Source organism: Pieris brassicae, chromosome 10 (assembly GCF_905147105.1).
Source record: "Pieris brassicae chromosome 10, ilPieBrab1.1, whole genome shotgun sequence".
Classification (NCBI taxonomy): Eukaryota; Metazoa; Arthropoda; class Insecta; order Lepidoptera; family Pieridae; genus Pieris; species Pieris brassicae.
Window position 1 is genome coordinate 1,292,909 of NC_059674.1, and position 18,608 is coordinate 1,311,516.

Consider the following 18,608-nt stretch of genomic DNA (forward strand, 5'->3'; position numbering starts at 1 on the left):
AAAATATGTAAAACTTCGCCAAATCGAAAGAAGTTTCGAAAATAATATACGTGTTCCAAATTCAAAATAATTAAAAAGTTGAAAAAAAAAGAAAAGCTTTTATGTAACAATATTTATGACCGGACTAGTTATACTTCAAAAGGAGTCTAATTTAAGAATGATAATAAACATAAATCTTGACTTGTTTACAATGAAATATACAGTATTTACTATTTTTCTTAACCTACATAGTAATAATAAAAAAATTAAATCAAATTCAAAAAAATTGATACAGCATTTCCTAGCTGAACTTATTCGTTGAGCGAGGAAAGCACCAGCTCCGGGTTCACCCTAATCTACCAAGCGCCAACTAAATTTTTTAATTAGCGCCTATGTACTAGAACCTCACGGCCCAAGATTCTCACCAAAGGGAACAAAATCGAAGTAAGAGAAAAGAATCTTATATTTGGATCGTTGCGGCCGTCCCATCGCAGGTAAGACGGGGCTATCGTGTCCACACAAGTACGTAGCATTCCATACCAAAGCCTGTGCCATTTTCCAAGGGAGCAACGACATCACATCCAGTCACTTGCCATCATCTGTAATGTTGATGCACGACGGCAGTAAAGCGAGCCTTATATAACATTCATTATTATTCCTCAACAAATTTCTCAATTTATTAGTGGAGTGACCCAAAAAATTTAATTTAAATTTGCACTCCGAAGTCGATGTACCAGAAGTCAAAGTGTACACATCGCCGCTGAAATAATTAATTATATTATATCTTTCCAGCCATGAAAGCAGCGATACTGATACAGCAATGGTACCGAAGATATTTGGCTCGTATGGAAGTAAGAAGACGATATACATGGACGATATTCCAGAGTATCGAATATGCAGGTGAACAGGATCAAGTGAAGGTAAAGTTTACATTTATATATATTACTAATACTTACGGAAATGTATATCTAAAAAGTTGGGAAGTGGACAGTTTGTTTATAGAACAGAGGGCAAACGGGCAGGAGGCTTTTAAGTATTGGTTCCCTCTTCTCTTGAAGGACCTTAAGTCAAATTGGTTTGGAAATACTTCAGTCGGCAGCTGGTTCCACATGGTGGTAGCGCACTGAAATCGTTGCTAATTTGTTTATTATAAATAATCAATGTACACGAAAATACAGTTTTTATTATATGTTGTTAATTTATAAATAGAAAATTAAAAATATTTGAAATATACAAATTATATTTTGTTCCAAAATTAGACATACATCTTATTATTTTAACTTCATTAACAAGTTTTAATTAAAGTATTGAATTTCATGTTCTAAACTATATTTTGGTAATTTCGACAAAAAAGTCGCAATGATCAAACGGTTTGGTTCAGTCCAGGGGTTTTGGTACGAATTTTCATACAAATTGAATGAAATATGTAAACCGCTATGGTCACGTGGGAACATTAACTATCTACTTTTTTCGATATCATACTACGAATAAGCCATGCGTCACAGTTGTAGGTTGTCAATAGGCTCGCAGTACTCTTACTGGTACTCTTACTCATGATAGGCCCCCTGCTAAATCACTACGATGACGTTGTAACCTGACATTCCAGTTAATTTATATAACTCTTCAACAGCAGTTAGATCGGTCGAACCCGCGTCGGACCAAGCCGAGGTCCAAGTCTCACAGGAGCCCCGTGAGTTGAGCCCCCCGCGGGAAAAACGCCCATCCAGGCCGAGCAAGCTTGCAAAAACAGCCCGAGCTGAGCTGTAAATCCCCTTAAGGCCAACAGCGAGATTCCATTAAAAAATGTATATATATCGGTCGACCCTCTCTAGGTTTGAAGAACATCATCCTTCAGATAGTTCATTTTAGAATCAAAATCACGTGATAGGTTATTTAGTTAGGCATCAGATAATTTTAACTTAATAGAATTAACCTTCTACGGCATCCGACATACGTCTTCGTTAATATAGTTAACAGGTTCACGGTCCACAGACCATATACCTGCATATCTCGGACGGAAAGCTCTACAAGTTCACAGTCCACATGAGGTCTGCTTGCAGGTTATAGTTAAGTTATAGTTTTTTTTAAAGTTGTGGACGTACGGTGATATATCACTGAAAACCTAAGTGCTGGGATATAGCATAACTCTTTTAATGTAGTTCAGCTGAAAGAGAATATCAAACTTGGTGAGTATTTTTCAGAAAACCGCAACCACAGTTATTTCCAATGTCAGGCTTAGACAGTGAACCTGTGATGACATAAATAAATAATTTATTATAAATATGACGGCGCCACTATCAATGTTTTGTAAAACTGATGGCGCCACTATCAATGTTTTGTAAAACAACGTGCAATGGGCGATCAGTCGAACGATCGTACGATGTGTCACTCGATCCCCACTACGGAACCAATATAAAGCAGCGCGCGCGCACAACTCAGGCAGTCGTTTATCGACCATTGCCCAGTGCACACGTTACGTAATTACCGAGTAGCCTTTGAAATATTTACCTATTGAATTTGTTTATTAAAATCGTATTGAATTAAGAGACTGAAATTAGAATTGGAATAAATCAAGTGATTGGGAGAAAACTTTGTGTTTGTTATCTTAACAATGTCGGGGACCGACGCTACAAATATATAATGAAACGTGAGAAATGTTTATCTCTACGGATAAATTTAAGTACTTTTTTAAGAAATACACAAGATTATTCGTTAGTGAAATCCAAGATTTATTTAATAAAGTAATTTTTATCATGACTAATTCTTAAGTAAACGTTTTAACGTAATATAAAAATAGAATAAAAAATGTGTGTGTTTCGAGACGCCCGACAGAAGTGATAACTTAAACTGAACTAAGATGAAATGTTTAATTCTGTAATGTTCCAAGGATCAAAGTCTGTTACATTCATCATATTTTTTTAAATCACTTTAAAGAACGGTTATAGTTTGTGGTTATACGCTCACTGTAACAGTAAATATTTAACGCACACTAAGCACTGAGTAGAGGGGGAAAGCGTCTGTCGCATAAGGATGACGCCGCGGGTTAGAGTGAGAGAGGTGGAGCCTGCCTACCGCTGCCGTATGCGTGAGAGAAAGAGAAGTTAGGCAGACTGTCGCCGTTACGCGTTACGTTACGAAGCGTTTCCCCTTCCATAAAAAGTTATCACTAAATTTAAAGTAATATAATATTTATTCCATATTTATACTAAATAAATGTCGTCAAAGGTTTATTTATTTATCTAGAACTCGTTCTTCGACAAAGGCCTCCTCTAAAATTTTTCAATTTTCGCGTTTCCTAGCGGTTTCAAATTTTATATCGTCTTACCATCTTTTTTGTTTGCCTGTCTCTATTCGTGGGTTCACTCCGTTACGATTGGATCTACGATTGATCATATGACCCATTCATCTCCACTTTAGTTTTCGGTATGTAGTGTATGAGTCTTTAAATTTTGTTTTTATTTCGTTCGTTGTGAACAAAGACATTATTAGTTTTTAGGTTGTGTAGAAAAACGCAGCGGGTCTGCAATGCGGCTACGCTGAAAGTACTCGAGGTGACTTTAGTAGGAAACAACATCTATGGGGAGAGAACGTTAATATAAGATTGTTGACGTTATCGTCCTTATTATGTATGAATGGATGAGAACAAACAGAACACTTTAACAGAAACAATAAAAAAACAACAAATAATGGAGTATTTAACATATAACTTGAACAGATTCACAAAGAAATATTAATAGATGAAAGTAGACAACATAATTTAATAAATCTATTATATTCTGTGGAGTAAGGAGAAAAAAGGAGTAGCTATAAAGTAAATGTAAACACATTGTTAGACAAGTTTGAACGAAGTTTATTGTCTTCAAAGACATCGTATACAATATTGGAAGTATTTTCTTTGGAAGTTCGTTTAACTATCTTGTCATGTGTGCACTCGCTCGACTGATCATTGTTCAATGATTATGTGGCGGCTGGTTATTTTCCTGATTTTATTTTTTAAATATTACTTATTGATTTATGGCCGTCTGGGAGCTTAGTCAAGATGCCTTAACAGTAGTGTATGTTGAAAGTCGAAAACAAATTTGTATGAAGATGACAGTTCGTGTCGACAAATTTTGTGTTTACATTAACTTTATAGCTACGCCTTTTTTCTCTTTACTCCACAGAATACAATAGCAATCATAGATTAAAGTAGGGGCCAATTTAATAGATTTATTCAATTGTGTCTTCTACTTTTATGTTTGTATACAATTAATATTTCTGTGTGAGTGTATTCAATTTATGTATTATATAGTGCATTATTTGTTGTATTGTATTTTTTCTATTAAAGAGTTCTGTTAGTTCATATTCTATCAATACATAATAACGACGACAACGTCAACAATCTTATATTTAACGTTCTCTCACCATAAACGTTGTTTCCTACTAAAGTCACCTCGAGTACTATCAACGTGGCCGTATTGCAGAGACTCGCTGCGTTTTTCTGCACAACCTTTAAACTTATAATGTGTTTGATCACAACAAAAACGATCACAAACAAGCATAATAATGCAGTTGTGCTTCTCGAAAAGCTAAAAACAGATTAAATAAAATTATGTGATACATTAAAAACAAATTTTCATACAAATTTAGTTTTCGACATACGGACATCGACATACACTACTGTTAAGGCATCTTCACTAAGCCCCTGTTGCATCTCAGACCTGTCATTAATGAAGGTTATTTGTGTTATCTATTTAGGCTAACAGGTGCTAAATTTTTTATGTGTATATTTGTTGACAAGCTTAAAATAAGAATATTTGTCTTTGATTGCCATTTTCGGTTCTGTAGTTATTGAGACATTAATGATAACAAGAATTTACGTTCATATAAATGTGTATGTTTTATTATCTTGGGTTCGGAAAATATTGTTAAATTAACATCTATAAATTTTGTTTGATTTCGTGCTATTGCCATAAAAACTGAGCTGGATCCTTGGCTGTTCACCAATAAATTTATTAATACTTACCGGTGTATTGGAGGAAACTCATCTACGGGAAACCGTAATTTATTAGCCCATTTACGACTCGCATAATTCTTATCAACTTGTCAAAAATATTAATAAAATCAAACACAATACCGTTCCCCCACTTGTGTGATGAAGCAAAAGCTCTTTTCATCTTTAAAAAAACTGTCATCCTGCTTCCCATAGCGAATGCACCAGGGCGTGAGTGGTCCATTGTACCTCTCGGAACGATTCCCACGAGCGTCACTTGTATATGTTGCCTGGGCGCTTGTAAATTAAATTCTTAAAAATAAAAAAGTTAGTACGTCAACACCGTTAGACATTAAAGCAGTTTTCATTATGTAATAATAACGGCTGTTTCGTTTTACTGGCACTTGTATTATGTATGTATTGTGTGGATTCAGTTTCCGTACTTAGGCGTACATTTGGTTCGTTGTAAGTCCTGGCTAATTAAGCCAGCCGAACTCCTTTAGAAGTTTCCTGGGCACTTCACAGGCTTTACGGAGCGTCCTCACTGCTCCAATTTCTGCTCTTTGGGAAGCCTTTTAAGACTACGTGGGTGACTGATACCGCGCGCTGATATTCTGACACTTACAACCTTTTTTATGTAATAGGAGGCAAATGGGCAGGATCCTCACCTGATGTTAAGTGATACCGCCGCCCAATGACATTGCCAGAAGGTTCGCAAGTGCGTTGCCAGCCTTTCAAGAATTGGTACGCTCTTTTCTTGAAGGTTCGGAAATACTTCAGTGGCTACTGGTTCCACATAGCGGTGGTGCGTGGCTATATATGCCTTAGAAAACGCTCAGTTGTGGAACGACGGACGTCGAGGTAATACGGATGGTATTTTGTATTTTGCCTTGACGTCCGATATTGAAACTCGGCATTATACGTTGTTATTTTAAGAAGTGCACACTTAAAATACAAACGTATAATTGATTACAATTTTCATGTATATCCAATTACATTAGTATTGGATACAGATTAGTAGAAATTCTTTAAAGAATTTTACACAACTAATAACGTGGTTGTTAATGTTTATTTTATACAGGTACCACACGAAATATCACATTGTTAAACAAACACTGTAAAACAATGAACATAATATTTTATTGTTTACTTTGTCCCCCAAATGCGTAATTAAGCACAAAATTTTATAATACCTGTTTATGGCGCTTAATTATCAGTTTGAGTTGTGGTTTACCGAGCGAGGCTTTAAAATTCAAATTACCCAATATTTTAATTACTTCAAAAGTAAAAGTTTAAGTTAACATGAAGATGTCGTAAGTATGTCAAATCCCAATATGTTAATGAGTTTCAGGAGTCGAAGCGTTAAGTCTTTGAAAGTTAATCTTATCAAAAACATTGCTACACAAAGACACAATTCAAATGTATAATAAGGATTACACCTAATCAGACCACATCATTAACTTACACAGATTCACAATTAAATCTGAATTTATAAGTAAAAGACGACTTTTAATATTATATTGATAATATTTTACATTCTAGGATCGAAATAGTAGCGGTTTGTGCCTTAGGCATATGATGAATACTCTAAGAGATTTTTCGTTTAAATTTCAATTACTAATGTATTTCTTTCCCTCGGAAAATTAGACTTGCGATGAAAAATTCGGTTCTTAATCGAATGCCTGAAACTTTGATTGATTATTACGCTCGTATTTTCTTGTCCATTTTTCTAAGGAGATTTTCGTGCCATTAACGGAAATAATTACCACCGTAATGAGATTTCTTATGTACAGCTAATCTCTTTTTAATAATTTCCGTATCAGATATCCTTATATATTTATCAGAAAATTAATAGAATTTCTCGCTACTATACTCCAAAAGGATTTAATACGGCAGCAACGATCTATGCAGTAAATCACAGTGATAAAGAATGCGGACACAAAGGCACGATGATGTCACTCGGGAATAAATTACCAAACGTAGTAACGTTCATCGCTAACTTACCCAGCTACAGGCTACTAAAATCCATTTATGAATTGTTAACAAACATGGCGTAAATATGGTAATGATGTGCAATCATAAATTTATGATAAATGAAAAAGTGTGAATGTATGGATGGATGCAGAGTTTTAATTTAGGGCTATATACATAGTTAAATGTGTTATTAAATTAACGTTCCAGACTTTATAAGAGCTGATGACTGGTCCTCATCTTACCCAGACCTCTGTCCTTTAGACTTCAAATTATGGTCAGTTTTAGAGGACATGTCCTGGTCTAAGGTCTAACCGGGCGTAAATTCATAGATTCGTGTCCAAAGAGATTAAAGGCAGGATAAATAAACCGTAGTTATTAATATATTTTTTTCAAATTTAGTTTGTATAAATTAAATTTTCTTTTACAGTTGTACAACTTTTTCAACGCGTTACTGAGTCACATGCGTGACACGACTGGGCGGCCCTCATCCGAGAGGACATCGCGTACAGCATCTGTTTGTAAGTTATTATAATTCTACATTCAATCTGGACAAGATACTGCATGTTAAAATATTGTTTTATTGATACAAGCTTGCCAACGCTCGGCACACTGATACACTGGTAAAAGAATCTCAATATACATTTCTTAAGGTGACAAGCACTTATAGGTAAACATTAACACTAAGAGATAAAAAATAAAACTAAACGTAAATCGATTCTATAGTGTGAGGAGACCAATGGATCCAGACCTAGCTCGCTAGATCTGGACATCGGTTAGCTTTGGCCAAAACGCGTTCTTTGCAAAGGTGGGACAAATGGATCATGCCTAAATGTTCCGTTCGTTCTTTTTATCACAAATTAAATATACAATTTGACAGGAGGCGAAAATGTACTTTAGTCAAAAAGCCATTTAGAATAATTTATTTTTATGAATCCTTTCACGCTTTTAAAAAACTTCGAACGTGCTGTATTATATTAATAACTATTTTAAGTGACTTCAATTCTATTAATTAGGTATGATGGGTTATTTTAAAATAGTTATTGTATCTTATTACTTAGGAATAGCGAAACTTAAAACATGAAATTACATAGAGCGGGTACCGCGCTAATGTACCCATAATATATTATTTTTGTATGTTTCTCCATATTAATATGAATAGTGTGGATTGGTGTTTAACTTACCTCTATGTACACTTATTTTTACCATATGTATTTTAATGACGTGGAATAACTGATACCTGTATCTTATATTCCATAATAAACTAATTTTTATGAAGTGGAACTTCTATATCGGCGTTCTAAAAAAAATATCGTCACATTTTTCGGTTACGCGTCACATTATTCCGTTACGCGTCACATTTTTCCATTACTCGCCATCTTTTTTTTGTCCCTACCATGGTTGATTCAAAGAGATTCGAAGCCATTAATAACAAAAAATATAATAACGATAACAATGATAGTAATAATTATTTTACAATTAATGAAATTCTGTAATAATCTTAGTAGTAATAAGGTAAAATGACAATTGTATTATTATTTATTTATTATTCATGTTTATGATAATAAAAGCCATTTGTTATACTTTATCTTATTTAACTTTATTTAACCAATTTCTGTAAAGTTGCATATAGTAGATCATTTTTCGAAAATTAAGGTCACAAAGAAGTTTCACTTCTTACGTGTGTACACTAGTACACGCACACATTTTGTTATTTTTTTTCTTATTTCTAAAATCAGAAGTAATAGATCTCAGCCAAACTTGATATTAATATATATTTCCTTTGAAAGTACAATATACACCGCGAGAAACAAAATTTTTAGAGCAATTCAGTAAAGCTCATAAGAACTGTAATATGTCTAGTGCTACGTACGATACGGAGTGTGACGTGACGAGAAAGCTTCGTGATAAAGCTTTTAAGTTTACTTTCATAATATTGCACCTGTGCATTCGAGACATATCTTATCTTTGCATAATTTGTTTGTACAATTCCAGTTGTAGATTCATTTATTCACAAAAATACATACATTATCCTTACGTACTAAGCCAATACGATTATGTCAAAATTAAAAATAAAATATTTAATAAATTTTAGACCTGTGTAAACACAAAATGCATAGCATATATGCGCTACAGTTTGTACGCGTTGAAAATTTGAATAAAATATAATCAAGCAGTGGAACTATAACCATTTTAGGTCTTAGATTTGTCAATCTAAGTCAAACCGGTTTCCTTACGATGTTTTCCTTCACCGTTCGAGCGATGTTAAATGCGCACATAGAAAGAAAGTTCATTGGGGCACAGACGGGGATCGAATCTACAACCTCAAAGTTGAAAGTACATATATGGATATTGTGTTTAAAAGACGTCAGATGAACCAAATTCTAAGTGGCTTTAAAATAAAAAATAAAACCACGGCAGAACCTTAAAGCAATTTGAATATTGAATTTGAGTGCGCTACGGAGTTTGTTGTATACTACGAGACGACAAATTTTTAGTAATAAATTTCAAAATAAGTTAAATTATGCACAAAAGTGTGTGTTTTGCAATAGTTGCAACTCTTTATGAAATGGCCATAGGGCGAAGAAAAAGTATATTTATTTTTGTTTTACGCGAGAGCTATAGATTAAAATAAAATATTGGATTTATAACAGCATTTATATACAAAAGATAAGTACTCGAAACTTTGAGTCATGTAAAATATTTTTATTCGAGTTATTTAAAGAAGTTTTTGCCGCGTACCACTATGTGGAACCAGCTGCCTCTTGAAGTATTTGCTAACCAATTCGAGTTAGGATCCTTCAAGAAAACAGCTTTCTTGCAATGTGAGTGCCCTCCTGCTATTTTCCCCCTGTTATTGAAGAAGATACCTCATCTGATAGATCGCTCTTTTACATCCACTGTAGGAGTTCGAAACTTCATCATCAGAGGTGAGAGTCGCACGCTGAACTCACTTTATATTTAACAAGGCAGGACTGCCTTGTGGTGAAGGCCTAGGTTATTTAGGACTCGCTACTACGGTACTGCATACCACTAAAACCAACCAACCAGCAATAGCCAAAGGCAGGTGCAAACTGCACTATAACAGACATGGAATATTGCATAAATTAAAATGTAAGCAAAAAGCTTTTAGCGCAGTGCAAAAGTAGGTCTTGTATTCATATTTGTCAACCAAGCCAATGTTTTCCTTGCCACAATGTTACGTTACTAGGCGTGTTTTCTTCGTAGTTTTAGACTTATAGTGTATTGTTTCTTTGAGTTTAAATGCAAAACGGAGATTTACATTCAAAATGAGTTTTACTTAATTGAAGTATTTATGAAATCTATCTATCTCGTTTGAATAAAATGCCCTGTTCTTTTGGTACGCAAGGGTGGAGGGGCTGCATTTCCCGTAGCGTCGGAGCAGTCCAAAAACCAATTATCATCCATTGTTCGGTTAGGTTAGGTTTAGGTTGGTATATTAATTTTTTTTGTTTTTTTTAATATGACGCAAAATGAATTTTTATCATTTTGTATGTATGTATGTATGTATGTATGTATGTGTCTATGTATGTATTTTTTAAATAACATTATTTATATAAATAATGTGTCTCATATTGTGTGTTGCGTGTTTTACAATACAAAATAGAAAATGTTTCTCGTACAAGAGCGACGCGCGACCGACCGGCCGCGATTCTATCAATAAATAGAACATAAGCCCAAGAAAAATAATAATGATAACTAAAAGTAAATGAACACTTAAACCTCATTAAGAGCATGACAAACATGGTTACGGTAATTTGGAAGATTGTTGTAAAATATATCAATATTTACATCAGTGTTAGTAATCAAGTTGTAAGAGCGAGACAGCCTATTCACTGGACCATTAAAAGACTTTTAGTTCTAGTAAATCTAGGAATGCAAAGAAAGGAAGCAATGATATTTTTTATTTTATTTATTTTAAAACTAAAAGAAATATTGTTACTTTCATATCGCTCGTCGTGTACCAGATAACTAGAGACAAGCTAGTTGTCGTCGGCAAGGTGAAAGCCAACTATATACTATAAGCGAACTTCAGCAATGATGAATACGACTGAAAAGAGCCCGGTACAAAATAAGGGTCAGAACTTCCAAATGTCAAAATCAACAGATACAACAACACTTCGTCTGTCGAAGACGACAAAAGATTGGGACGGCCGCGTGCTGTTAGAACTACAAAGGCTGTTATTGCTGTTAAAGCTATTAAATCCAGAATTCGTCGAAACCCCATTAGAAAGCAGAAGATCTTATCGCGAGAAGATTCCCGCTAGGACTTTGTCGCGTATTATAAAAAAAGACCTGAAGATCGGTGCTTATCGTAGGTATACAGGACATGCCCTAAATCAATCATTACAAGTAAAGATTGTGGATCGATAAAAACGCAGAAAAATCCTCGTTACCGATTAAAAAACTATTTACGATTGAAGAACACTACAATAAGCAAAATTATAAAGTGTACGCTCACAATTCTTAAGAAGCTGCTCAAGTGATCGGAAAGATAAAAAGTGGTTATCATTCTGCGTCAGTTTTGGTTTTCTGGGGCGTGTCTTATCTAGGGGTCAAGTGTATCAAGATACATCTTAAATCATATTGTAAAACTAAATAAAATATCCAGCAGGATTCTGCACCTGGTCACAAGTCACGAAATACCCAAGCCTGGCTGGAAACCAACGTTAATAAGAGCTGAAGGTGGGCCCTCATTTAGCCCAGACCTCAACCATTTAGACTTCAAATTATGGTCAGTTTTGGACGACATGGCCTCTGAGTATCTTAAAAAATCTTTGGAGCAAGCAGTGCCACAACAGTGCATAAATAGATTAAAGGCTTAAAGGTAGCCATTTCGAATTGAATATTTTTTTTATTTTTGCCGAGACTTTAATAAATATAAATTTTAATAATTTTTCTATTTAATAATATTTTTTTTAACTTATTTACAATTTTCATTTGTAACAGAACTTATGGCTGGACTAGGTATAAATAAAAATGAATCGCAAAATATGTTGGTAAGTGTTAAAAACGGCTGGACGGATTATTTATTTTTTATATTCATTCACATCCTCTTTCTCAGTCTAATGAAGGTTTTATGTAGTATAATTGCACGGAAATTTCTAAAAACTTTAAGTAAAAATCATCTTATTGCGAAACAAAACATACTACTAACCTTTAAAACTGTACATATAAATCATTTTGATTAAGCTGTACCGATGTCCTACTTTTCCATTAAAAGTTACATTGTAATTGGTGGAAATAAAAGCTACAATTACTATTAAAATATATGTTGTGAGTCCATCGGAACAGTTCAATTAATCGACTTTTAATCTAATGTTTCGTTCACATATACAAGTACAATGATTTAAGTCAGGATATAAAACTATATTTTAAGCTTTTGCATATTACATAAAAATAGCCACTCTCTCATCACTGAGGTCGAAGGTTTGATCCCTGGCTCGTTGATCTTTCTATGTGCGCATTTAACTTTCGCAAAAACGGTAAAGTAAAACGTCGTGAGGAAACCGGCTTAACTAAAAAGGTTGTAGCGCCACTGAATTTTAATTTTTATTTATAATATGAACATTTATTATATAAGAGTTATTATTATTCGACGTAGCGTTTTTAAATAAAAGAGCGTGTTAACTCTTAATGCACTCGCAAGCCCTCAGGTATTGAGAGTGTCCTTGGGCGGCATAGCGGCGGCTCAGGTGAGGTAAGGGCCAAACTCTTCTATAAAAAAACAGCATTTATAACACAAGCAAGCTTTAGTTAGCTACGCGTTTTTAATTAATTTATTTTATTAAAGTATTCCTACAGCTACTTATTAAAAAATATTCAAACAATTACATTATACACAAAAGCCAAAAACGGAATACACATTCAAACACAGCATAAAGCACAGTTTTACCAATTTATACAAAAAATATAACAAAGTACACATTCATACTAAATTGTAAGTTCTAAGATTCATTGATTATTATAATAAATATTTAATATAAAGGAAGAATAACAAAGCCACTATTAATAAAAGATACCAGAGGTTTTTTAAATATTTTTTAAGCATTTTTTAGTCACTTTAAATATATCTATTTGCTGGTAATTTGTGTTATAATAGTTTTTATCACACTGTTATTACTTTACCGTATTTATGTTTATTTAAAAAATGTATTCAATAGTTTTTTGTAGAAGGCGCAAAAGGACCCGAGTTCTATTACTTTTTCCTAATCGCCTTCGATAATCTTGATTAGATTGATTATAATGGCCTGTTTCTTCTGTTGAATATTTGTATTTAAATTTTAAATCCTTTCTTAGTAAAAAAGCACCAAAATTTTGAAGGCTTATCATTGGCAAGTCGAAGAAACTTACTTGAATTGTCGGTTTTATTGTACAAAAGTCTTATCCTGGGAATAATATCTCAGATACTGGAGACACGCCAAACTTTGCGCATTTAACGTTCGAGGTAATGTTAAATGTGAACATAGAAATAAAGTTCATTGGTGAACAGCTGGCACCTACGACCTCAGGGATCAGGGACGCTGAATCCATTAGGCCAACAAATAGTCTAGGTTCTACAGTCAGTAAAAAATAATCTGATTTTTGAAAATCTATACATGATACACCTTATGTGAAACATTCTCTAACATTTATTATTACAATTTTACAACACGTGCTATCCCTATTATAATACGAATTTATTATTCGTTTTGAGGACACAATCTCCATATAGAAGAAGGACTTGTGTCTGTGTTAGAATAATGGGACTCACTTGGGACCATGATAAATAGCAATGTATATTTTAGGTAAACGCAAATCCTTGTATGAATAATTTAAGAGGAGTAGGCATATGAAGTACTGTTGCGTTGGCGTGTGATTAAGACAAGAAAATGCTCAAAGCTTAAAGCTCGCAATACGTTATTTAATGAATATACCCTAGCCTTTTTAATAGCATCAAGAATGTATGTGTTTTACTATATTATTGAGCTATTTGTTTAGCGTGTTTAGCTGTCACTCGTGGTGAGATTAGTTATTTCGACTACGCATTTGCGTGTTGTTTCCACGAGATTGTAAGTGCGTGCTATTTCACCTTCTGCTGATAGAGGACACATCTTTGTTCTTAATTTGTTTTATTATTAATTACTAAAGATGCCATGTGGAACGTGATGTAATGGTTGGATCCTTACAAACGTTGAATAAAACAAAAACTTGGCGATTAAAAAGAGTGGCGGAGAGCTTATTGGCGGTTCTTCTCTTCCGTTCTACGCCCTTGATTTGAGAACTGGCAGTAAATGTAAAATTAGAAGCTTTTGATATACATTTCTGCTTTTGACGTTCATAAGTGTACATTGTGTTACCTATATGAATAAATGATTTTGAATTTAACTCCCAGATTGATTAAAGTTAATGTATGTTAAAATTCAATTTCAATAGGAACTTCTTGTAATGGTTGTAGCTGCTTACAAACTTTTTTAAACCAAAAACCTTGGCGGTTAAAAAGATTGGGGGAGTGTTTATTACCAGTTCTTCTCTTCCGTTGACTGCCGTTGATTTGAGAACTGGCAGTAAATGAAAAATTTAATATGTATTTCTTTATAGACGTTCAAAAGTGTACATTGCGTTACCTAAATGAATAAATGATTTTGAAACCAAACAAAAATATATAATAATGATAACAATGATAGTAATAAATCTATTACAATTAATGAAATTCTGTAAGTAATCTTAGTAGTAGTAAGGTAAAATGAAATAATACAATTATTATATATACATACATACACACACACACACATATATATATATAATATTATTATTATATTTTATGTATGTTACACCAATATTGTACAAGATTTTTTTCAATCAATTTTATAGTACACTAAATAGCAAAACATATTCCAGTGGAGCAAGTATTCTCTGAAGAGTCTGACGAGGGAGGCGGCGTTGATGAGACAGCACCCCCGAAATCGGCTCGCGGGCCAGATATCGAATTCCCATTGAAGAGAAAAGATATTGACTTGCTGATTGAGGCGTTCCGAAAGAAAAAGGTCGGTATACGTTGTAACCCACAATTCCATTAGTAATATTTACATTTCAATATATATTTATTTTATAATCCTAAAGCAAACTTATATTATGTATAACAAAAATAATTCTACTAAATATATAGTCAAAGATTCAATATATAATACAAAAATCTTCCAACAGGAAAACCTCAGTAATATATATTAAATACATTTAACTAAGTAATACCTTATTCGAGTCTGTTGTGTGATGGTGTGTGTGATGGAGTGTGTGAGGGGGTGTGTGTGTGTGCTAATTATGCAGGTTATTTAGCACTGTCTTAATACCATTCCGCGAAAGCTTAAATAGTGGTCGTTATATATCCGGGCTGTGCGATACAAACTTTGTTGCATAGTAGACGAACGTGACAAAATACAATAAACTTTATAATGGTACTAAATAAGGTTGTTTACACAAATTAAGCAATCTCTGCCAGACAACAGAAGATTTTATTCATAGTCATTAATATTGGTGGTCATATTTCGTTAGATATTTATTTCTACACTCAGCTAGGAGTAAGTATCCCTACTTACTCTAGCTAGTACTCGGGACCTATTTATAATGCTTACAGGTGCATTATTTGTGGAGGTTTAGTTAGGGTCTTTCTTTCCCATCTTTTAGTGATGAACTTAATGGTAGAAAATTTAGTATATAAATTTTGGAAAGTACGTCCCACAGCTCATCTGGCAATTCTTTTGGGATGTCCATAAAATTTTGGAACGCGTTCCCCAATCCCATACTAGCTATTTTAAAATTGTTATTTTTATGTATTTTAGAAACCATTGTGATTCATGAATTTTGAGATTATTTTATTTTGGTTTTGTATTAATATAAGACATCATATCTTTTTAAGTTATGTACTTTACCCTTAGTGTATGAGCCAAGACTGTACATTTTGCTCACTCAGGCTTTCTTAGTTTATAAGCGTGATGATCCCTATGTACGTGCCAAGGTTCGTACATTCTTGCTCATTTACAAGCTTGACAAATTCCTATGTTTGTACGTGCCATGGCTGTACACATCGATCACTTATAAGCGTGACGATTTCCCAAATCGTCGGAGTTACGTCCCGAGAGTATAGCCCGACGCAGGCACTCTCTTCTACATTCGTTTATAGCGATTAACTAAATCATGGGAGTTACGTCCCGAGAGTATAGCCCGACGCAGGCACTCTCTTCTACATTCGTTCATAGCGATTAACTAAATCATGGGAGTTACGTCCCGAGAGTATAGCCCGACGCAGGCACTCTCTTCTACATTCGTTTATAGCGATTAACTAAATCATGGGAGTTACGTCCCGAGAGTATAGCCCGACGCAGGCACTCTCTTCTACATTCGTTTATAGCGATTAACTAAATCATGGGAGTTACGTCCCGAGAGTATAGCCCGACGCAGGCACTCTCTTCTACATTCGTTTATAGCGATTAACTAAATCATGGGAGTTACGTCCCGAGAGTATAGCCCGACGCAGGCACTCTCTTCTACATTCGTTCATAGCGATTAACTAAATCATGGGAGTTACGTCCCGAGAGTATAGCCCGACGCAGGCACTCTCTTCTACATTCGTTCATAGCGATTAACTAAATCATGGGAGTTACGTCCCGAGAGTATAGCCCGACGCAGGCACTCTCTTCTACATTCGTTTATAGCGATTAACTAAATCATGGGAGTTACGTCCCGAGAGTATAGCCCGACGCAGGCACTCTCTTCTACATTCGTTTATAGCGATTAACTAAATCATGGGAGTTACGTCCCGAGAGTATAGCCCGACGCAGGCACTCTCTTCTACATTCGTTTATAGCGATTAACTAAATCATGGGAGTTACGTCCCGAGAGTATAGCCCGACGCAGGCACTCTCTTCTACATTCGTTCATAGCGATTAACTAAATCATGGGAGTTACGTCCCGAGAGTATAGCCCGACGCAGGCACTCTCTTCTACATTCGTTCATAGCGATTAACTAAATCATGGGAGTTACGTCCCGAGAGTATAGCCCGACGCAGGCACTCTCTTCTACATTCGTTTATAGCGATTAACTAAATCATGGGAGTTACGTCCCGAGAGTATAGCCCGACGCAGGCACTCTCTTCTACATTCGTTTATAGCGATTAACTAAATCATGGGAGTTACGTCCCGAGAGTATAGCCCGACGCAGGCACTCTCTTCTACATTCGTTTATAGCGATTAACTAAATCATGGGAGTTACGTACCGAGAGCATAGCCAGACGTAGCCACTCTCTTTGACTGTTAAATTGCATTCATTCGGTACAATGGCAATTAGCACGGTAGGTACAATTAGCACGTCATTATTTCGCTCATATTCTATTGTAACACGCGAGTGGTAAATATAGAGTAAATCAATAAATCTCTATTATTTGAAGCATCCCGTTGACCAGGAACCGTACACTTAGTATTTGTTTCTTCTTTTTCCTTACCAGGTTTGCCTGGAAGAGATGGCTTTTTAGTGATAAGGCCGCCCGTTGCCTTCTTAATGACATCCGACACTTTTATATAGTACACACACACACACAAAGTGTTGATTAAAAATTCCTTTTTTATTTTTTTTATTTATTTGTTCCAGCATCGTTTGCATCCGAAGCACGTCGCTCAAATATTGAAAGAGGCCTCGCAGACTTTGAAAAGGTTGCCCAACATCAATGTTGCTACTACCTCTATATCCAGTCAGATCACAATCTGTGGCGATTTGCATGGAAAACTGGACGACTTGCTGGTTATATTCCATAAGGTGAGTTTAAAAAAATCAACGTCAACGTCAACGTCAACGACGGTATAATAATCCGGACGGTATGATAAAGCTTGCCAACGCTCGGAAGTCAGATAAAACAAAAAAAAAATTGTTTATTATGGAATATAAGATACAAGTATCACTTATTTCACATTATTCAATTTAAATATGTAGACATCCTTACTCATCGGCAAAAAAGACAGAGGGTGTAGGCCGAGAGAAAAAGCTTGGGTAAAAAACTCTCGGTACTCTTAAAATAGCAAATCATCAAACAACAATTATTTTAAAACAAATATCGCAAATTAATTACAATGTGATATATATAATCTTGTACGTATATATTATGTTTCTTAAACCAATGTATCTTTAATTATATATATATATATATATATATATATATATATATAACTTATAGGCAAAAATAGCAAACAGGTAAAGCTATTTTCTTAAAAATAATTAAAATAAAAGATTTAATTACATTAAATATATATATTTTAAGGAATTTATACTTGGAATGGTTGTGAACCCTGGAATACAGGTATTTTTTTATTTTCTTTCCCAAATCTTACACATTATAACTAATTGTTATAAATTATTGTACAAATATTCTAATTTGAATATTGTTTTACTTAAATTCCAATTGTTAAATGGTCCAGCCGCAGTAATGATAATATCTATGTATTTATAAATGAATGTCGTAAAAAACAGATAGTATCAAAAATGAGGATTCTCAAAATTATGCAACTCTGGAATAACATGTTCTGGATTAACAATTTGTTAGCAAACTACATTATATTTAATTAAGCTTTCAGAGCTTTTCATGAACCACTAATTAGCGCACCTAGCGTCAGGATACAAATTATCTTTTTGGGTGTA

The 18,608-nt window shown here is 34.3% G+C and overlaps 1 protein-coding gene across 1 annotated transcript in view; it reads left to right on the plus strand.

Moving 5' to 3' along the window:
* LOC123715268 (serine/threonine-protein phosphatase rdgC) overlaps positions 1–18,608 on the plus strand; it is a 117,966-nt gene that overhangs the window by 35,326 nt on the left and 64,032 nt on the right. The window contains exons 3-6 of the mRNA XM_045670218.1: positions 772–899; positions 7,353–7,443; positions 14,825–14,970; positions 17,568–17,732. Of these exons, the coding sequence (XP_045526174.1) occupies positions 772–899; positions 7,353–7,443; positions 14,825–14,970; positions 17,568–17,732 (530 nt within the window). The remainder of the gene's footprint in view (positions 1–771; positions 900–7,352; positions 7,444–14,824; positions 14,971–17,567; positions 17,733–18,608) is intronic.